Below are 24,205 nucleotides of genomic sequence, written 5' to 3'. Positions count from 1 at the left end.
ATACATAATAAATGTATTGTTCAAACAATCTATTTTCATTAGTATGATTTAAGTTTTTGATTTAAACATATTTTATTGTTTTTAAAGCAACAGGATTAATATTGGGCACAAGTTGTACAACTTATTTAAAGCCATTTCCCTAAAATTAAACATCTGTGCATATCTTATGAGGGAGAGAGAGATAGAGAGAGGGATATTTTTTTAAAATGTATTTTTTTCATAATGTGGACAATCTTTTCCGACACTGACGGCAGAAGTTGACACTATACACTTTCCTAAACATTCTGCTTGTACTATTGTCCATCACTCCCGTGCCAAGTGTGCTATTGTCCATCACTCCCGTGCCTTGTACTACTGTCCATCACTCCCGTGCCTTGTGCTACTGTCCATCACTCCCGTGCCTTGTACTATTGTCCATCACATCCCGTGCCTTGTGCTATTGCCCATCACTCCCGTGCCTTGTGCTATTGTCCATAACTCCCGTGCCTTGTACTATTGTCCATCACTCCCGTGCCTTGTTCTATTGTCCATCACATCCCGTGCCTTGTGCCATGGTCCATCACATCCCGTGCCTTGTACTATTGTCCATCACTCCCATGCCTTGTGCTATTGTCCATCACTCCCGGGCCTTGTACTATTGTCCATCACTCCCGTGCCTTGGGCTATTGTCCATCACTCCCGTGCCTTGTACTATTGTCCATCACACCCCGTGCTTTGTGCTATTGTCCATCACTCCCGTGCCTTGTACTATTGTCCATCACTCCCGCGCCTTGTACTATTGTCGATCACCCCCCGTGCTTTGTGCTATTGTCCATCAGTCCCGCGCCTTGTACTATTGTTCATCACTTCCGTGCCTTGTGCTACTGTCCATCACTCCCGGGCCGTGTACTATTGTCCATTACTCCCGTGCCTTTTGCTATTGTCCATCATTCCCGTGCCTTGTACCGTTGTCCATCACATCCCGTGCCTTGTGCCACTGTCCATCACTCCCGGGCCTTGTACTATGGGCCATGACGCCGGTGACTTGTACTGTTGTCCATCACTCCCGGGCCTTGTACTATGGTCCATGACTCCCGTGTCTTGTACTATTGTCCATAACTCCCGTGCCTTGTAGTGTTGTCCATCCCCCCCCGTGCTTTGTGCTATTGTCCGGCACGGGAGTGATGGAAAATAGCACAAGGCACGGGAGCGATGGACAATGGCCCAAGGCACGGGGTGTGATGGACAATCGAACAAGGCACGGGAGTTATGGACAATAGCACACTTGGCACGGGAGTGATGGCCAATAGTACAAGGCACCGGAGTGATGGACAATTGTACAGGGCACGGGAGTGATGGAAAATAGTACAAGGCATGGGAGTGATGGACAATCGTAAAAGGCACGGGATGTGATGGACAATCGTACTATTGTCCATCATTCCCGTGCCTTGTACCATTGTCCATCACTCCCGAGCCTTGTACGATTGTCCATCCCATCCCGTGCCTTGTGCCCTTGTCCATCACTCCGGTGCCTTGTACTATTGTCTATCACTCCCGTGCCTTGTGCTACTGTCCATCGCTCCCGTGCCTTGGTTTGCTTCCTCCTTGTCATTCCGTTCGTCCTTGACTATCCGTTTCTCTTGTGCCGTCAGCATCGGAAAAGATCGGTACAAAAACATTTAAACGTATATATATACACCCTGATTTTTACCTATAACAGAGTAAGATAGAAAAGTGTGCTATTGTCCATCATTCCCGTGCCTTGTACTTCTGTCCATCACTCCCGTTCCTTGTTCTATTGTCTATCACTCCCGTGCCTTGGTTTGCTTCGTCCTTGTCATTCCGTTCGTCCTTGAATATCCGTTTCTCTTGTGCCGTCAGCATCGGAAAAGATCGGTACAAAAACATTTAAACGTATATATATACAACCTGATTTTTAACTATAACAGAGTAAGATAGAAAGTAGGGAAGGGAGCGGGGTGGGTTAAAATCTGTTAGAATCATGAATATATTACTGAGTATGCATGAAGATTAATTCATTTTCCTGCTCAGATAAATTTGTATCTCCAAAAAGGAGTAGATTAACGGTGAGAGGAATATATGCATTAAGTTCACGGAAGAGGTTTATTCTTTGTTCAGCATAAGTATTGCAGTTAAAAAGGAATGATTTAAGTTATCAGGTTGTAACATGGATTGAAGACTGAGTGATAGAAAGCAGTGTGTAATAACTAATGGAACGGCCTCAAAACAATATCCAGTAGTCAGCGGAATCCCGCAGGGAAGCGTACTAGGGCCGATCTTCTTTGTCACTTACATCAATGACTTGCCAGACAATACAAAATCTCAAACATTTTTATTTGCAGATGATACCAAAACATTCAGGGATATAAAAGGTAACGAAGATTACAAATCACTTCAGGAAGATTTGAACAAATTACAAATATGGTCCGATAAGTGGCTGTTAAAATTCCACCCACAAAACTGTAAAGTACATGAAGGGATCTCGGGAAGGAAGGATAGATATAGAAAACGTCTCACAAGAAAAGGACATAGGGGTGATGGTAGACGGGAAACTTTAATTTCTCGGCTCGTATACAGGAAGCAGTAAATAAAGCAAACAGCATATTGGGACTCATTAGGAGATCATTCGTTTATTTGGATCGGATTTCTTTCAAACAACTTTTCAAGGCATTAGTAAGACCTTATCTAGAGTATGGAGTCCACATAAAATAAAGGATATTGAATGCATAGAAAAGGTACAAAGAAGAGCCACGAAACTAGTACCAGGTTTGGAAGAGTTACCATACCGAGAGCGCTTGAAAAGGATAGGTATTCCAACTCTTGGCATACCGGAGATTGAGAGGCGACATCATAAATGTTTTTAAAATAATGAACAACCAACATGACCAGAAGGTAACAAAAGGAATCTTCGAGTTAGATACATCATCTAGAACAAGAGGACATGCACAGAAAATCAGGAAAAAACATTGCAAGCATGATATTCGTAAATATTCATTTAGCTTTAGCGTTGTCGGAATCTGGAACAGTCTCCATGAATATGTTATTACATCGCCAACGATTAAGGACTTTGAAATTAATCTTGATACTCATTGGAAAAATCTTGAACTGAAATACCAGCATTTGGCCGGCCATAAAGAAATCTCAGGAAATGACAATTAATGAATAATATTTTCTAAATACATTAAAAATATATTGATATATGGATAGAGAGGCAGCGTGTCTGCCTGCATCCATTATTTATCCTATTGTATCCTATTGTATGAAGGCGGGATTACTAATTATTTATGTTCAAGATCACGAGGAAAGCCAGAATCTACTATGGTCTTATATGATGAATCACATAGGTGTATTGACAGACGAGGCCAATACCTGTGGATGAATACACGAGAATCATCTATATACTTTAGTACAGGTAGAATAAACCCTTAATCACAATGATCAAGTAAGATTTTCTTATCGAACATCTTTCACAACTTCTTCGTGATCGGGGGATACCGTTTATATCAGATTTACTTTGGACTTAAATACTCTGAATAAAAACTTACCATTCAACTCAATACTAAAAGGCTTGTTGTCCGCCAAAAAGTCAGATGACATTGAATTTTTCCCCTATACTGTATATACTTTCTGATCACAGCTACGCAGCGGATACAGATAGGGGAACGTACATCCGTTCCGTTCAATATAATTGAGTAGCATTTTTTGTTCGTATTTATCCTATTTGATACATTGCTTTACAACATCAACTTAACAACTAAAACCCGTTTAGAAATATTTAAAAGAAATAAAAGCAACACACTTGAGCGAAGAAATTGTAATATTTAGATATATCCTTTGAGGAAGCTCGTTTGTATCCAGAAAAGGAGTTGAGGGTGGATGCTTCTAGGATGCGGTCTGTGCACGTGGTCGCTGCTGACCGAGATCACGAGCATATCCACCAGTCCATACCTGAACTTTCATGTGTTCATATTTTTTTTCTCTAAGGTATGGCTAATTTAAGCTATTTTGACCAAAATTTGCTCATCAATTTTTCCTTTTTCATTCTGCTCTCGAAGAAATTTCACATAATAAGGGGCCCGAACGGCACGTATTGCTCATATCTCTAAATGTATAAAACGACTGGGAGTGCAAGATATTGGTGGAAGTCCGTTTTACTTCATTGGTTTCTTTAAAAAAAAAATATTATGTGATGGAACTTACAAATTTGTCACTTTTTTTTTAGCCATACGTTTTTTTCCAGTTACAAACTGTTCAGTTCCCAACAACATATACACTTATTGGAGACTGGCAGGAACGAGGCGTGCTGGGGTCAATTGCCTTTTCAGAAAGTAGTTATCATATGCTCTTCATTTTACCAATATGTTGCTTGCTATCTGGTTTGTTCCCGGTACCACATTCCCATCCGCCGTCATCAACTTGATCCTAATGACTTTACATATTGATTGAAATTGGACTTGACAGGTCCCATAGAAACAAGATTATATCAAAGGCATGTGACCTCTAAAAGGAAATGAATTAAAGGTTTTACATATTTGACCACTGTCCACTTACAAAAACTTGAGGTAATTATTCTGCTAGTTATGTGTAACATGTGATTGGTTTGCTGAAGGTGGTCAAGTATTTTCTTGTGAATATATGAGTTGTTCCCCTTAGCATTACAATACCATGATAGCATATCCCTTTAATTTTACCCAGTTATTTTCTTTTGAAATGTATTGATATTAATTTTCCCTGTAACTACAGTTTGTCCCCTTATAATTCTGATAACAATAACTATGATGCTTGATTTTGAAATAGACAATTTGCATGTGGGGTTTTTCCTCAATTTTCTTTAATGACGTAATTTGTTTCTTCCACTAGGTACTTGCAGGACATTTTCAATCCATTGCATCTTATGTATATGAGACAGCCAAGGATGGGTTCCCCTCCTTCCGTTCCTCCTTGCCAAGACACCCATGCAGGTTCTCACCTTCCAAGGATCTCTGTTGAAGGTGGCCACCATGCAGGGTATCACCTTCCAAGGATCTCTGTTGAAGGTGGCCACCATGCAGGATCTCACCTTCCAATGATCTCTGTTGAAGGTGGCCACCATGCAGGTTCTCACCTTCCAATGATCTCTGTTGAGGGTGGCCACCATGCAGGATCTCACCTTCCAATGATCTCTGTTGAAGGTGGCCACCATGCAGGATCTCTGTTGAAGGTGGCCACCATGCAGGATCTCACCTTTCAAGGATCTCTGTTGAAGGTGGCCACCATGCAGGATCTCTGTTGAAGGTGGCCACCATGCAGGATCTCACCTTCCAAGGATCTCTGTTGAAGGTGGCTACCATGCAGGATCTCACCTTCCAAGGATCTCTGTTGAGGGTGGCCACCATGCCAGGATCTCTGTTGAAGGTGGCCACCATGAAGGTGGCCACCATGCAGGATCTCTGTTGAAGGGGGCCACCATGCAGGATCTCACCTTCCAAGGATCTCTGTTGAAGGTAGCCACCATGGGAGGTCTCTTCCCCTCTCTGGCAAGGTATTGTCAGATTACCATGATTCTGCCAATGTCTACGGCTGATTGTGAAAGGTCTGTCAGTACATTGAATAGAATCAAGACAATTCCGAGAAATCGCCTTAGTCAGGGAGTACTGAGCTTCTTGGTGACCATCTCAACAGAAGGCCCAACCCTTGCAGACTTTGAATTGGGCACTTGTGTTAACTAGTAGAGTACAGTAGAAATGGCTTGATTCTAAAATAAAAGGGCATGTCTCAGATAAACATGGATAGCGGATTCATCCTGCCCAACACAACTATATATATATATACATTTATAAACTACAATTTGAATACAGATTTTTTAGAAGATTTTATTTTCTCCAAAAAGTGATTTCCCCAGATTTGGGACTTGTGAAAACCATGGTTACCACATCAAAAAATGATAAAAAAAATAAAAATTTGACCCAAGCAAACAGTATTTATTTTCTTAAAACCTGTCTTAAATTAAATATCACCTACTAGGTAACAGAAATACTCACGTTTTAGCATAGGTCGTTCAACTGGATTTTTCACAATATTTACACATGTGCTGAGTACAAAAATTCACTACATGAAAAGCTAGCTTTTGTTGTGTAGACACAGATTTGTAAATGGCAAAAAATGTAGTCTCAAACAAAATTTGATTTTTTTTTTAAAATGTGAAGCCCTCATTGTCCACTTCATCATGTATATGCCAATTTTAGTGCTGATTTTTTATTTTTTTATTTTGATACGTGTTATATTACAGGGGTTTTTCATTGTACAAAAATATCACCCATGGCCACCGTACACTACTGTACACTGCTACCTTACAGCATGGACAATTCAAGTGAGTCCCAAGTGATGTGTGATGGTCAGATAACTGTGTTTTAGACAGACTGCTTTTCAGATACAACAGTCATATCAATGTGATTAGAATTTGTTTTTTTTGAATGAATGAATCAGTGGACTTCCTTAAAGATAGAAAGTAATTAATTTTGTAAAGTGTGAAAGTTTCTTCATAAGATTCTAGAATGTTAATCAGAAAAAAAAAATCTTAAGATCATCATGATACTTTTGCTATTTTGTAGTGCTGTGTTGTTCCTTTTTAAGGATCTTTTATTGGGTGTTATAGTTAAATGTTTTAGTGAGAGTCTTGATAAGATGTAGTGCTGTTTGCATATCAGGTGTTTTTAGTAAAATCCAAATTTATATCTTAAAAGTTTCTGGAATAAGGTAGTTGAACTTCTTGTTGTAGTGCTCAAATTTGCTGTAAAATATGCATGTCAGTATTATATAATAATATGTTTAAGAATCAGAAAAGGGAATGTAATTGAGTGTGCAATGTTATGTGTATTTTATTATGTTATTTATTTAACAAGCATTCTGTGGGTATTGATGAATCAATACATGTCCCCTACCGGCCCCCAAACTTAAACCTAAAGATTTTGGCCAGGATAGTTAAGTCCAAAACATGTCAAAAATTCCCCCAAAAAATAAAATTAGTTTCCATTTTCAATCCACAGCATTAATGCTAGACCCCTAAAGAACCTCTATGCTAAGAATATCAGCATCCTAACATCATTATTAAGCGAATGGTAAGCCATTACAAAACTTTAACCCAAACCTTAACCTGCAGATTTTGGCGACGGACGGACGGACAGACGGACGCAGACAAAACCTAGAGTCCCCCCGGTTTCACCGGTAGAGGACTAATAAAAACAGTCCATTGCTATATCTTCTTATGTTATGCTTTTTAACTGCATAGCGCGTGATCAATGGATCGTGTCGCTGAAATGGCCGGCTATGCCACGCCTCGCCGCAATTGGGGGCTGGGCTAGGGAAGTTACCATAGCGCATCAAACAATTTTTGGGGAGAAAACTGCAAATTGTTACAAATGATCATATTCAGTTGACACACTTCAAATGATGTTATAGGTCAAGCTTATTGAAAATCAATATTGCCACCCTAGCCTGTGACTGGCCAAAACATTTCAAGGAAACTGCATTTTTCTTAGATTCAGATCACTAAGAATAATAGAAAAATAAAAGTAAAGGCTACAGATGATTAAAATCATTTAAGTTGAAAATAAAGAGCTTTCACTCTCAGTGATAACAATGTATTCAATCATATGTGGAGATGTAAATAAGTCCAGGTTAGAAGTGATACTAAAACACCACACACAACACTATTAAAGTCAGTATTAATTCTCGTTAACAGTCTGCTGCGGAGTTGGTTGAAGAAACTCTCGGAAAAGTTTCTCTGCCTTGTGTCGTTGACCTAGTTTATTAACCTTTCCTTGAAAATTTCCACGGTTCGTTGACCCTTTGCCATCCATGACCTCTGCAATCCTATAAATAGAAAGGTCAAAGGCAAACATCAACAAGAGTACCGCAGGGCGGAACAAAACACGCCCGTCGAATGCCATATAGTGTTATATACTTTCTTACATCGAAATAAGATCTGCATCATTCTAAGAGTGGTTAGCTGACGTGCTATAAAAAATGTAGGAGAAAATCTCTGGACAAAAAATCAAATACTGAAATGAACAAAGGGCAAGAACTTTTGCAAAAATCGTCGAATCAAAATTCTTTTAAGGGAGACACAACTTCATATCATGATTATAGTGTATACCAAGTTTCAAAGAGATCCGTAGAAATATGTAGGAGGAGATTGCCGGACAAAAATCAAATACTGAAATAAACAAAGGGCAATTCCTTTTGCAAAACTTGTCGAATCAAAATTCTTTTCAAGGAAACACAACTTCATATCATGATTATAATGTATACTAAGTTTCAAAGAAATCTGTCAAAAAATGTAGGAGGAGATTGCCAGACAAAAAATCAAATACTGAAATGAACAAAAGGCAATAACTTTTGGAAAAATTGTCGAATCAAAATTCTTTTAAGGGAGACACAACTTTATATCAAAAGTTTACGCCGGACGGATGGACAGACAAACCCATACCATAATACTCCCGTCAAATTTGAGGGGCGTATAAAAATCGAAAAAAACAATATAAGAAGAGAATTAGAAGAGTCTAAATTTGGGGAGTGTTCCTTTGTATTCGAGGAAAGAAACAAGGGATGTTAAAAGTTCAACAAAACTCTATTTTCTAAGTCCATTAGGGTTACTTACAAATGTTTATTTGTATATGTGTTACACCAGAATTATGGTACATATTTAAATCTAATAATGGAATATGGCACGAATAGAAAGAAGAGAGGAGGGAGGGAAGGGGGAGAGCCAGGATCACTGGAAATACTAGTATTAATCCTAACACTGGTGGATAGTATGAGGACAAACAACGAAGAGTGATGGAGAGGAGGAGGGAAAGAAATGATTACTAAAACTACCAGAAAGGCAATGGAAGGAAGGACTGAATAAATAGGGTTGTGGAAGAGGATGAGGTAGAGGATGTGAGGTGGAAAGGAGGAATAGGATGGAAGGAAGGGAAGAAAGGATGGGAGGGAAGGATTGAGGATGTGATAATGAGAGAAGAGAGTTGTGGAAGAGAACGAGGGAGAGGATGGTAGTTGGGATGGAGGGAGAGGATGGAAGGGAGGAAAGGATGGGAGGGAGGAGTTGGGAACATGAAAGAAGGGAGAGTGGTGGGAAAGAATGAGGAAGAGGAAGGAAGGGAGGAAAGGATGGGAGGGAGGAGTTGGGAATGTGAAAGAAGAGAGAGTGGTGGGAAAGAATGAGGAAGAGGAAGGAAGGGGAAGAAAGGATGGGATGGGAACAGCTGACTAGTTTATGACCTGATCCCTTATTTGTGGATTCCTATAATCCTATGTTAGAGAGATGACATTACCTTGGTCCCACATCCTTGAGGATTTCCTCCCTTCCTGACAGGAGGAACAGACCTGCTCCTTTCATGTCGTCCCCGACTGTTAACAGACAGCTCACCGCCTGGAATGGAGGGTCCACAGATACTAGCTACTGACGACTTACTGATTACAAACGCTAGATATCACTAATGGAATAGATATATAAATATTTATAGAAGAAAGAAAATTTAGGAGTCTCCTTCCAAAGTAAGAAAGATTTTGCAAATATGGATATACAATGTACTGTCGTGTTATAATACTCATATCTTTGGAGTTTGATTAAATATGTTCAATGATCACAATTGTTTTGTCTGGACAAGACTTGCATGGACAGACAGACAGACAGACAAACAAAGAGGACACTATATACCACCCTAACCACTCTGGGGTGGGGGTAATAATAACGTCATTTTTGCGTGTACCTTATCACCATCAAGTAACTTGAGTTGGTCTAGCATTTTTTTTTTTAAAGTTTTGCAAAGGAAGATTCCAGCTTCTTATTTGAAAAAGAAAAGAAATGGCTTGTTAAAAACAGTTTTCTGTTTTTTGGTAATTTACCTTGTCGTTGATTTCTCGTACAACGATGTTCATGAAGTCAATGTCCCCTTCCTTCCTGTGAAGGTAAATACAAGTTTACTGTTCTTGGTTAGTTCTACATTTCTATGTCCATTATATTCCGAAACAAACCTCATCAGAGGTAGATACAAATTCCACAATGTAACTCTATAGAAAACTGTGCAGCACTTTAAAATGAAAACACAGTTTTTTAAGGTAAATTAATGCTAAAACACTTTTAAAAGGATTTAAATGCTAACGAAACTTTTCAGATAATTTCTTTTAAGATGGCATGCAAAATAATCTTTGAGGATTGATTCTGTTGGTAGGATTCTTGGAGGATTTTTTTTTTTACAAAGGACAGCAGGATTGGTGTATGGTGCAGGTGCCCTTTTCAATCAGAGTGATTGAAATTTTTTGATGTACCTATAGCTAACAGACAGTTAACGATGTATTACAAACAAGAGATCTGGGTCAGTGAGTAGCTTGTTAGTACTAACCAATGTCACACAACAAGAACTGGGTCAGACAGATGCTTGTAAGTACTCACCGGTGTAGCACAAACAGAGGATCTGGGTCTGTCTGAGACTTGTATTTTTGTGCCTCCAACACTGCCAGATCTTTCAATAAGTTGGACACATTCTACAATGAAATATTTCAGTTCAATATAGTTATCTTACATTTTTATGGAACTTTAATTCAGAACTTAAAACAATATTTTCGCTATCTATAAGTTCTGTAGAGTCAGTGTAAAATTATATTTATTACATAACTGACCCATTTTACTATGTCATACGGCCACGTCATAAATATGGTATTACACATGTGTAATAAAACCTAAAGGTGCTGCGATTGGTCAAAACCGTGAGAACATATTCCTACGCCACTACAGGTACTACTTTTATTTACTATACCACAAAATACATTTACAGTTATTCTAAATGAACTTGAAATGTTTGTTTTGTCATTATTATTCTCATTGCATTTAAAACTGTTCATTATTAAAAATAATAAACTGGCACTACTTTGTCACTGCGAGGAATGACAATACTATGATCGGAGTACTTTGGTTTTGATTTTAGAGTTAGCAGATAACACATAATTGTGTTTGCATTTTTTTTCCTTCAAATTATGAATGCTTTGTGATAAATAGAATCTTACATGCGTGTCCATGTCATATTTAATTTATCAAACGAGTTCAATTATTTGATATGACACGAGCCTCAGACCCTATTATACCTCTTACCTTTTGACATGTCTTAAATCCCTTCACGGCCTTGTCAGCTAACTCAAAGTGTTGGTCTAGTGGACCTCTGAAACAAGACAACATGACATTATATTTACATTTGCTCTGCATCCTTCCATTGCAATGCATTGAGAAGGCAAATGTTGTTATGAGACTATAACATTCGCAAATGTTGTTATGAGACTATAACATTCGCTATTGTAACATCATCAATCTCTATTATGATGTCATCAATTTCGAAAGCGTAAAAAAAATGAAAAAAATGTAATTATAAATAATGAGTATTTAAGCAAATATTGTTATGGTCCTATAACACGTATCTATTGCTGACAAACTTACATAAAGTCCTGCCAGGCTCTTATAAGTTTGTCATCAATAGCAATGTGTGTTATAAGACCATAACAATATTTGCTAAAACATTCATTGCTTTAGCAAGTACGAAAACCAACATAAAAAGGTCATAGGTCATATGACTTATTTATGGTCATCCTTGAGTAAACCTATATGTGATCGTTCTGTCTATACATTGTAAGGTTTAAGGTAGCTGTGAGTTAGGTTACTGAGGTATTTATGGTCATACTTGAGTAACCCTGTTAGTGATCGTTCTGTCTGTACATTGTAAGGTTTAAGGTAGTTGTGAGTTAGGTTGCTGAGGTATTTATGGTCATACTTGAGTAGCCCTGTTAGTGATCGTTTTGTCTGTACATTTTAAGGTTTAAGGTAGTTGTGAGTTAGGTTACTTAGGTATTTATGGTCATACTTGAGTAGCCCCGTCAGTGATCGTTCTGTCTTTACATTGTAAGGTTTAAGGTAGTTGTGAGTTGGGTTACTGAGGTATTTATGGTCATACTTGAGTAACCCTGTTAGTGATCGTTCTGTCTGTTCATTGTAAGGTTTAAGGTAGTTGTGAGTTAGGTTACTTAGGTATTTATGGTCATACTTGAGTAGCCCCGTCAGTGATCGTTCTGTCTTTACATTGTAAGGTTTAAGGTAGTTGTGAGTTGGGTTACTGAGGTATTTATGGTCATACTTGAGTAGCCCCGTCAGTGATCGTTCTGTCTTTACATTGTAAGGTTTAAGGTAGTTGTGAGTTAGGTTACTTAGGTATTTATGGTCATACTTGAGTAGCCCTGTTAGTGATCGTTCTGTCCGTACATTGTAAAGTTTAAGGTAGTTGTGAGTTAGGTTACTGAGGTATTTATGGTCATACTTGAGTAGCCCCGTCAATGATCGTTCTGTCTGTATGTTGTAAGGTTTAAGGTAGTTGTGAGTTAGGTTGCTGAGGTATTTATGGTCATACTTGAGTAGCCCCGTCAGTGATCGTTCTGTCTGTACATTGTAAGGTTTAAGGTAGTTGTGAGTTAGGTTACTGAGGTATTTATGGTCATACTTGAGTAGCCCCATCAGTGATCGTTGTCTGTACGTTGTAAGGTTTAAGGTAGTTGTGAGTTAGGTTACTGAGGTATTTATGGTCATACTTGAGTAGCCCTGTTAGTGATCGTTCTGTCTTTACACTCCGTGTCATGTAATTCCTGAGCCTTGATCCCGCCACAAAGTGCAAATTGGTTTTGTTTTTCTTCCCTTTTTCAGCAAAAAGAAATTTGATCAACTGAAATGAAAAAAAATGTACATTGAATTACAGTATATTGTGTTGCTACAAAAATACAAAAAAACACCTTAAATAGCTTGAATTTATGAAATATTTATTGATGTTTTTCAATTTTGTGACAGCCAATATTGCTTGTAGGTATAAAAAAGAGTTTTGTGTTATACGTGTATATAACTACATAGGCCAACAATTGAAGAACAAAGAACAAGGTACCATAAACACCATATCAGTATGGAAGAAGTAGATAGATATATGTACTATAGAAACATTTAACATTATAATGGGCAGTACATGTTTAATATTGGAAACTGCAGCAAAGAATAATGAGATTAAGTCAGTAGAGATCTACACTGGTATCCCGGGAAATGAGGAAATATAATTGATTACTTTGTGAACAAATGCAAGGTTTTATTAACATTGAGTGATGTCAACAGGTCTTATCCGATAATCAATCATAAAACTACAGTCTGGGATTGAGATCTGGAACCCTCCAAGTTCTTAGTGATTGTTCTACCAACTAAGCTATGTCATTACTTAGTTTATCCAATCATTAATTATGTCCCTCTAATATGTTTCTATCATACAGCTAAACATCCTCGACACACTAAGAGTTATGTTTACTTTCGATCTCTGCAAAACCTGGAATATGTCATAGCAAAATTGAAAGCATGTGACTAGTTATTTTGTTGGTTTCTGGTACAACACCTGAACAATATCACTAGGCTGATGGTTTCTGGTAAAACACCTGACCAATATCACTAGGCTGATACCTGTCTTTGAACGATTACAGAGGAGCGACACCCGACTTCAAAGCTAGTTAATTTTACTGTAACACAACCAACAGATTCTTTTGATGTACATTAAAGGATCAAACTAGTCTTCTCGTGTTATCCACAAGGTGGCGCCCACCGAGTCTTCTATTTTTCGCATTCCAGGGGTACAGATAGCAAAAGTGAGCGAAACCCCAGGCCTGTAGTATCCAGAATGACACTGAAAGGGACACATCTATATTTAACCAACCTCACCTGTAGGTGTGAGAGATTGTACTAAAGGTGACTCACCTGTAGATGTGAGAGATTTATACTTAACGTGACTCACCTGTAGATGTGAGAGATTTATACTTAACCTGACTCACCTGTAAATGTGAGATATTTATGCTTAATGTGACTCACCTGTAGATGTGAGAGATTTATACTTAACGTGACTCACCTGTAGATGTGAGATATTTATACTTAACATGACTCACCTGTAGATGTGAGATATTTATACTTAACGTGACTCACCTGTAGATGTGAGATATTTATAATTAACGTGACTCACCTGTAGATGTGAGAGATTTATACTTAACGTGACTCACCTGTAGATGCGAGATATTTATACTTAACGTGACTCACCTGTAGATGTGAGAGATTTATGCTTAACGTAACTCACCTGAAGATGTGAGATATTTATGCTTAAAGTGACTCACCTGTAGATGTGAGAGATTTATACTTAACGTGACTCACCTGTAGATGTGAGAGATTTATGCTTAACGTAACTCACCTGAAGATGTGAGATATTTATGCTTAACGTGACTCACCTGTAGATGTGAGAGATTTATGCTTAATGTGACTCACCTGTAGATGTGAGAGATTTATATTAAGCCTACCTCACCTGTAGATGTGAGATATTTATACTTAACGTGACTCACCTGTAGATGTGAGATATTTATACTTAACGTGACTCACCTGTAGATGTGAGAGATTTATACTTAACGTGACTCACCTGTAGATGTGAGATATTTATGCTTAAAGTGACTCACCTGTAGATGTGAGAGATTTATGCTTAATGTGACTCACCTGTAGATGTGAGAGATTTATATTAAGCCTACCTCACCTGTAGATGTGAGAGATTTATACTTAATGTGACTCACCTGTAGATGTGAGAGATTTATACTTAATGTGACTCCCCTGTAGATGTGAGAGATTTATATTAAGCCTGCCTCACCTGTAGATGTGAGAGATTTATGCTTAATGTGACACCTCTGTAGATGTGAGAGATTTATATTAAGCCTGCCTCACCTGTAGATGTGAGAGATTTATGCTTAATGTGACACCTCTGTAGATGTGAGAGATTTATATTAAGCCTGCCTCACCTGTAGATGTGAGAGATTTATGCTTAATGTGACACCTCTGTAGATGTGAGAGATTTATATTAACCCTCCCTCACCTGTATATGTGAGAGATTTATACTTAATGTGACTCACCTGTAGATTTGAGATATTTATGCTTAATGTGACTCACCTGTGGATGTGAGATATTTATGATTAACGTGACTCACCTGTAGATGTGAGAGATTTATATCAAGCCTACCTCACCTGTAGATGTGAGAGATTTATATCAAGCCTACCTCACCTGTAGATGTGAGAGATTTATGCTTAATTTGACACACCTGTAGATGTGAGAGATTTATATTAAGCCTGCCTCACCTGTAGATGTGAGAGATTTATGCTTAATGTGACACCTCTGTAGATGTGAGAGATTTATATTAACCCTCCCTCACCTGTATATGTGAGAGATTTATACTTAATGTGACTCACCTGTAGATTTGAGATATTTATGCTTAATGTGACTCACCTGTAGATGTGAGATATTTATATTAAGCCTACCTCACCTGTAGATGTGGGAGATTTATACTAAGGCTAAATCACTTGTATGGGTAAGAGATTTCTATTTAGCCTAACTCACCTGTAGGTGTGAAAGATTGGACACATGAGTTCCACAACAGAGGGTGCCACCATCAATCCCCTCAATGTCTAATACTCGCACTGGTCCAACATGGTCCTCGGGTAGTCCCCGACATCGGTACTGTAATATCAAAATTTAAAATGACATTAACCTCTTCACGGTATATTTACTAGCCTCATCAATCAAGCCATCTCAAATTACTAATTGTGGCATTCCTTTCAGTATGAGCATATACCGGTAGTATCTTTCTCTGTTAGAAAACAGATCTCATCTCTGTATGTGATTGCGATACAAACGTGATTAGTGCCACCCCCCCTTCCCCACACATCCCAAGACTATAAAAGTCCCTTAGAATTACTGTAGTCTCTGAGTATATGTAAAAAACACTTCTTAGTCACTTATACAATGTAGGCCATGGCCACAATTAACAGACTGAGCACGCATAAACAAGAAATGTTATGTATCTCAGGAACTACACATGGCGAATGACTTGTTAACCCCTCGCAACGAAAGTTCGAGGGGATAGAGGATTCAGCCTGTATGTATGTTACACTCTTTGTCATCGCTCTAATGACTTCATTCCTCAACGGAATTTCATGAAACTTCATACAAGTGTTTGATATGGCAATGCCTTGAACAAGGTCGCGTTTCAGGTTACAGGTCACGTTTACTGTGATGTAAACATCTGACTTGTGACTATTTGTGATTTGTATCACTTGTGATGTTTTGTTATTACTAAATATTTGTGAAGTAAACAAATGAAAATTGACCATTTGTGGTGTTAATAAGTGACAGGTGTAAATAAATGACATGTGACTATTTGTGATGTAAACATCTGACATGTGACTATTTGTGATGTAACATCAGACATGTGACTATTTGTGATGTAAACATCTGACTTGTGACTATTTGTGATGTAAACATCAGACATGTGACTATTTGTAATGGAAACTTCTGACATGTGAAAATTTGTGATGGAAACATCAGACATGTGACTATTTTTGATGTAAACATCTGACATGTGACTATTTGGGATGTAAACATCTGACATGTGACTATTTGGGATGTAAACATCTGACATGTGACTATTTGGGATGTAAACATCTGACATGTGACTATTTGGGATGTAAACATCTGACATGTGACTATTTGGGATGTAAACATCTGACATGTGACTATTTGAGATGTAAACATCTGACTTGTGACTATTTGTGATGTAAACATCTGACTTGTGACTATTTGTGATGTAAACATCTGGCATGTGACTATTTGTGATGTAAACATCTGACTTGTGACTATCTGTGATGTAAACATCTGACATGTGACTATTCGTGATGTAAACATCTGACATGTGACTATTTGGGATGTAAACATCTGACATGTGACTATTTGGGATGTAAACATCTGACATGTGACTATTTGGGATGTAAACATCTGACATGTGACTATTTGAGATGTAAACATCTGACTTGTGACTATTTGTGATGTAAACATCTGACTTGTGACTATCTGTGATGTAAACATCTGACATGTGACTATTTGAGATGTAAACATCTGACTTGTGACTATTTGTGATGTAAACATCTGACTTGTGACTATTTGTGATGTAAACATCTGGCATGTGACTATTTGTGATGGAAACATCTGAAATGTGACTATTTGTGATGGAAACATCAGACGTGTGACTATTTGTGATGTAAACATCTGACTTGTGACTATCTGTGATGTAAACATCTGACATGTGACTATTCGTGATGTAAACATCTGACATGTGACTATTCGTGATGTAAACATCTGACATGTGACTATTCGTGATGTAAACATCTGACATGTGACTATTTGGGATGTAAACATCTGACATGTGACTATTTGTAATGGAAACATCTGACATGTTACTATTTGTGATGGAAACATCTGACATGTAACTATTTGTGATGGAAACATCAGACATGTGACTATTTTTGATGTAAACATCTGACATGTGACTATTTGGGATGTAAACATCTGACATGTGACTATTTGGGATGTAAACATCTGACATGTGACTATTTGGGATGTAAACATCTGACATGTGACTATTTGAGATGTAAACATCTGACTTGTGACTATTTGTGATTTGTATCACTTGTGATGTTTTGTTATTACTAAATATTTGTGAAGTAAACAAATGAAAATTGACCATTTGTGGTGTTAATAAGTGACAGGTGTAAATAAATGACATGTGACTATTTGTGATGTAAACATCTGACTTGTGACTATTTCTGTTGTGCATGTTTCCTACTTCTTTCAGCTTTGGATCATTTTTATCTTCAAACACATGAGGAGTGACAGGGATCCCTGCTAGGATGTTCTCATTGACCGATTCCTCCAGCTTGGCGACATCCTCTTCGGTCAGGGTCGGGATATCTAGCTCTATAAAGGAAGTCTTCTCTCCTAAACACCTGTACAATAAAGTTTACATGTAATCAACACTTCCTGTTCTATAGTCACCTAGACATAAATGGTGGTGCTGTATTATAATCCTACAAGGACTAAGAATTATTGTTTATAAAAATACTTCCTCTGGTTTCCAAAATGAGGATAACATATGAGCTCAGGTTGACCTTTGACCTGTTATTGTTATTTGAATCTGTTTGTCATATTACATGTACTGATATGATCAAGCCGGTGAATTGATTTTGACAGTATGAAAGTTTTAAGTTTAAGTAAAACTTACCAAGATGTTGTAGGACAACCAAACATCTGTTCTGCCAGAGCGGTGATTAGATGCTGACCTGCAAAGACAGTTTATCAGCAGAACGATTGATTATAAAGATTCTAGTGCATTTTTTTCTCACATTATTACTGTATATAAAGTTGTATATACAAATTGATAAGACACTAGACTAGACTGCTTCTCCGGTAAACACTATGGGAGAAACGGTATGATTTTGTTGATTTAGTAAGGGAAGGTAATCCCCATTACCTTTTGTTTTGTGAATCAAATTATTGAATTTAAGATATGAGAGTTTTATTCTGATGAAATATTTTTAAGCTGCATATGTATGCTAAGGTATGAACGTGGTTAACTGGTGGAGTCTTCAGTCTCCAGGAGTTCCTGGTACCGATTGTCATTCCCTATGTCAAGTGTACCAAACCTACATGAAAGCTGTCGTTTATGAACATGAGGAAAAAGAATAATGATATCGAAACTACTGCATATTGTGCCAATATCTATCTACCAGTAGTTAAGTTTTTTATCTGACAAGTTTTATATATTAAGACAGGTTTGACTCCTGACCAAGGTGTCTGTAAATGTCCGCTTCACATCAGACAATGTGATATCAAGACAAGCATGACTGAAATGTCTGTTGGCCTACTTGCCTGAGACAAAGTCGTACTAAGACAAGTGTGACTCTAATGTGTGTTGTATTTACCTGTGTGTTGTATTTACCTGTGTGTTATATTTACTTGTGTGTTGTATTTACCTGTGTGTTGTAGTTACCTGTGTGTTGTAGTTACCTGTTTGTTGCTGTCTAATGTCTGTTGTATTTACTTGTGTGATCTATTTACCTATGTGTTATATTTACCTGTGTGTTTTATGTACCTGTGTTTTGTATTTACCTGTGTGTTGTATTTAGCTGTGTGTTGTATTTACCTGTGTGTTGTATTTACTTGTGTGTTGTATGTACCTATGTGTTGTATTTACCTGTGTGTTGTATTTAACTGTGTGTTGTATGTGTTGTATGTACCTGTGTGTTGTATTTACCTGTGTGTTGTATTTAACTGTGTATTGTATGTGTTGTATTTACCTGTGTGTTGTATTTACCTGTGTGTTGTATTTACCTGTGTGTTGTATTTACCTGTGTGTTGTATTTACCTGTGTGTTGTATTTACCTGTGTGTTGTATTTACCTGTGTGTTGTATTTACCTGTGTGTTGTATTTACCTGTGTGTTGTATTTACCTGTGTGTTGTATTTACCTGTGTGTTGTATTTACCTGTGTGTTGTATTTACCTGTGTGTTGTATTTACCTGTGTGTTGTATTTACCTGTGTGTTGTATTTACCTGTGTGTTGTATTTACCTGTGTGTTGTATTTACCTGTGTGTTGTATTTACCTGTGTGTTGTATTTACCTGTGTGTTGTATTTACCTGTGTGTTGTATTTACCTGTGTGTTGTATGTACCTGTGTGTTGTATTTACCTGTGTGTTGTATTTACCTGTGTGTTGTATGTACCTGTGTGCTGTATGTACCTGTGTGTTGTATTTACCTGTTCGTTGTATTAACCTGTGTGTTGTATTTACCTGTTCGTTGTATGTACCTGTGTGTTGTATGTACCTGTGTGTTGTATTTACCTGTGTGTTGCTGCATGTGGTCAAACCTACGTGTCCAGTCCACCTTCATGTCCACCTCGGTGGCTTCAGGGATCTCCGTGCTGACAAAGTGCACAGCCTCTGCTCCCTTCCTTGTAATACGTAGGACGTCTATATCGTTTATCTACCAATCAATGAAAACATGAAAACTATAGAATCAAAATTACATAAATGCTGTAAAAAGACAATTTCTTTCCTAGTAAATATTTTTGAAAATATTCCATTATTTCTAATCACATATGGATACTTTTTTACTTTATAATTAGAGCAAAACAAATTCATAATACTACTGGATATATATTTTCATAAAATGAGAACGCTGAAAACAAAATCCTGATATTGTTCTTAAGATAACACCACAGCATCCAATGTTTCAAATAGAAACTTAATTATACAACAATTATGACACAAGTTGATCAACTTAAATTAATAAGTCTTATTGGCATAAATTGCAATGCCCTGGACATCTTAATGAAACTGCAGTGCCCTGAGAAAGCCAATGTGGCCAGGCAGATGACCCATAACTTTACATGTCTGATCGGGGAATCAAACCCTCGCCATCTTGGTGTAAGGCAAGTGCTCTATCCACTGAGCCACCGGACCATCCATAGTATACTTACAGTTCCTCTGTCATCAGGCTGAAATAATATTGGAAAACAATATCAATATCAATAGTCAATGGAAAGGTGTGTCATAATCAGCATATTTCAATTTTCCATCAAATGCTAAACATTTTGCAATCTTTTACATATATATCTTAAATGATGTGAGTTTATTTTATTGCTCCGACCTTGAAATTTGAATTTGCAGTAAGTTCTAAACTGAAATAAACAAACAGACTTAAATTTGCATGTATTTTTTAAGAATTAAGTTTTATTACACAATTTTTATTTACTAAGATTGTTACCATGAAGAAAAACTAGGTTGTAAAATTTTGGAATATATCTTTGTCAAACCTCATTAATTAATTAAGATATTTTGAAAACAAAACTTTCTATAAAAATAAAATATGTCTGGCTTTTGCATTATTAATGAGACCAATCTTTTTGCTAACAACAGATTATAATTATTTTAGTTTTTTGAGTAATGTGACCATTTGGTCTCAATAAAACTCTTTTAGATCTGGAATGTGAATTGGGTTGAGAAGTGTTATTATTTGTGTCCTGATTTGAAGTCATTTAGATTTAAGGGGATCGGATTAATGACAAATGACAGTATTTGTAGAAGAAAAAAATTTGATACCTGTCCACCCCCTTCTGGAAATAGAACTGTATCTTCCAAGATGACCTCGTAACCTTTGACCTTGCCCTTTTTTCCATTTGTTACAAGTGTGGTCTCCACTGGTACACAACTTTTCACCTTAGATTTTAACTAAAAGATAATACATAAAATCTTGCTACATATTCCAGTATACAATGGTGCATTCAAACTAATTGTTGTACTTTGTTCATTTTTCCAGAGCATTTCAATTTATGAACATTTAGACAAAATAATCACAGTAAACAAAATAAAACAGAAAAAGTCTTCAAAATTGGGTTCGCAAAACTTTATTCTTATGTTTGTCACAGTGGTAAAAATTAATGTTTGCAAAGGGAATTCCTCTGTAGCTCATTTGGTAGAGCGTAAGCCTAGTAAACCAGAGGTCCCAGTTTCGACTCCTAGCGGAGGCATTGACATAAATAATTACCTCTGTTACAGGTAACAGGAAGGAAGTAGTAAAATAATGCTGATGCTGAGGATTGAACCAGTGAACCAAGACTCTCTAATTGGATGTTCTACCACTGAGTTAAAGGGAAATTCCCTCAAGCCAAACTAATTAATAATTATAAAAGAAGAGAGAAGTCACATTCAGTGTAACTGACGAGAGAACTGCACGGCGAGAATGGGATTCAAACCTGGCACCTTCAAACTCTAGCCAAATCCTTTTAAGCTACCTGGTGATTGAACCAGACCAGTTCCGCTACATTCCCCCATCCTTTTTATCCACAAAGACATTAATAATAATTACTATTTACAACCCAGGTACAGGTTTCCCCTTGCCAAGCATTCACAGAGTACTTGAAATAATGTTGGTCACGGGCACCACATTTGAGAAAGAAAAATGCATGACCAGACAAGGATTCAAACCAGGAACCATTCAGAGATTAAGACTGACCAAATCCTGTTCCGCTCACTTTAAAATAGTTACACGTATACTTTATGGCTTGTAAAATTTCATTAAATATTTATTCACCAAGTCAAGTGCATTAAAAAAATCATTGAATCGCCTATTAGGCATATTCTGATCACAGGGGCCGAACACACAGTTGTTAGCTCGTGAATGTATAGAGGATTTTTTATTAAAAATCGCTATTTATATGGTTATTATAACAACTTTTGGTTGAACGTTTTTCGTGTTTTGAGATTTTCGTGATTTTAGATGTCTCAACTTTTATAAGGCTTCAAAGGTCGTGAAATACTTTCAAAACCGAAAACTGTTCAACCAAAAGTTGTTTATAATAACCATATAAATAGCGATTTTTAATAAAGATGATTGGTGATTGCGTCATACATGATACAAGTCTTGACATAATCTTTTGTAAATGTAGAAGTTGACTGGTCATATTTAGGACGATATGTCGTCAATATCTGCAACTTACATTTAAAATAACCCAGATTATATTTGTGCTGAAAGAATAAATCTCCAAATATATTACAACACACTACATCCCTAAGCTTATGTTTCAACAACGGTTCCTGATCCCTGTGATTGCGTCATGATTCTCGGATCCTGTTGGCACCGATGCATTATATGATATCTTAACATACAAGTTGAATGAACATAGTTTACCTCTCTCAGGTAACTGTTCCTCTGACATGCTAACGCCATTTCAACTACAGAATAGAATATGTATAAGAAGTCTGATCGCCACAGTGTAGGGTCTAGTTTCACTTTCAAGCTCGGCGTCAAACACGCGCTTCTCTTGGCAGATCAACGGAACGCTTACTTATCCGTGCGCTTCCCATGTAGGTGGCTAACCCTTTTTACCTGGAGATTACTAGATGGTTGCTGATACAAGTTGTTAAATGGAACTAACACAAAATTAGTGATGCTGAATTGACTCGATTAGCGGCAAAAAATGGGTAAAAAAGGATCGCCTGCTACCAGGTCCCCCCCCCCCACACACACACACAACATTCCTGTTATTTCTTTTTCTTTCTTCTTTTGCAACATATATAGATTGACTGAAATAATTAAGATATCTGTATCTAACGTCCATTTCTCTTAAAACTTTAGTACGGTTTGTCAATTATTATTCAAAGTATTTTATGAAGTCAATATATCAGAAGAAAGATAATAAAATATTGTAGAATTTAAATCACTGAACCGATTTAAAATTGACCATCTAGAAAAAACGGAGTTTAAACGAAAACATTGCCTATTTTTTCTCTGTATTATAATGTAATGGCTGCCAGGGGTGACTTCTCATAATTCTAAAATCACGGTATATTCTCAGATGAATTTAGCAATGTTGTAGTTATTTCACGAAGCTGAATCAAACAAGCGCAACACAAAACTATTGTAGAATATAAATCTCTGAACATATTTAAAATTGACCGTCTAGAAAAAACGAAGTTTATACATAAACGAAAGCCGATACCACTTATATGGGCGACTGCAGCCAAGTCTCTGTCTGTATATAATTTCATTTGAACTAAAAAAAAAATCACACATTAAAATATTTTTCACCTTCAAATTTACCCAGTGGCGATGATTTTGAGCTTTAAGACTTCTATCTTAAAACAAATTAGACGATATCGTTCATATCTGCAACTTACATTTAGGAATAACCAGATAGTATAAATCCCCAAATCTATTATAACACACTACAAGCATATTTATATAACTGTAAACCAGTTACAGTTCTTTTTTGTATATTTAAATTTAAGGATCAACAGAGACAGATTTTTTCATCAGATGCTATGGTACTTAAATTTACCTGGTTGAATCCTAGCCAAGATTTCAGTCTCTAAAGGTTTTTTTATAGATATTCATCGGCGTTAATATTACAAAAAAATCTTAAGCTTCGCGATATCTTTTAACAGCTTTCAAAGACTGACATTTTGGTCTAGGAACAAATAATGTTCCATCTAAATCGTGTCCTTAAAACTGGCTGTTTTTTGGATAATTTTTATCAATTTTGTGCGATAAAATCTGTGTTTAAGGTTTTATCTCTCCAATACGAAAGGCTACCGAGCTCATTTTCGTAGGAGAAAAAAACCCTTTTCCATCGCGTAATAACGCGAAACTAACGCATAATAACGCAAAACTTTCGCGAAATAACGCGAAACTAACGCGTCATAAATAACGCGAAAATTGTTGTAAAAAGGCGGTTTTACGTTTGC

At 37.1% G+C, this 24,205-nt stretch overlaps 1 protein-coding gene across 1 annotated transcript; it reads right to left on the bottom strand.

The window, feature by feature from the left end:
- Positions 1–6,442: 6,442 nt before the first annotated feature.
- LOC110442408 (alanyl-tRNA editing protein Aarsd1-like) lies at positions 6,443–22,790 on the bottom strand. Its single transcript, XM_021486003.1, has 13 exons — positions 22,650–22,790; positions 21,062–21,190; positions 20,440–20,457; positions 19,802–19,943; positions 18,183–18,240; positions 17,748–17,907; positions 15,467–15,586; positions 12,610–12,740; positions 11,132–11,198; positions 10,436–10,527; positions 9,889–9,943; positions 9,315–9,412; positions 6,443–7,851 (listed from the first exon to the last, which is right to left on the bottom strand). The coding sequence occupies exons 1-13, from the start codon at positions 22,686–22,688 to the stop codon at positions 7,704–7,706; spliced, it is 1,257 nt and encodes a 418-aa protein (XP_021341678.1). The 5' UTR covers positions 22,689–22,790; the 3' UTR covers positions 6,443–7,703.
- Between the last annotated feature and the right edge of the window lie 1,415 nt (positions 22,791–24,205).

Source organism: Mizuhopecten yessoensis, unplaced genomic scaffold (assembly GCF_002113885.1).
Source record: "Mizuhopecten yessoensis strain PY_sf001 unplaced genomic scaffold, ASM211388v2 scaffold716261, whole genome shotgun sequence".
In the NCBI taxonomy this organism is placed as follows: Eukaryota; Metazoa; Mollusca; class Bivalvia; order Pectinida; family Pectinidae; genus Mizuhopecten; species Mizuhopecten yessoensis.
This window is presented reverse-complemented; position numbering and strand designations above follow the sequence as displayed.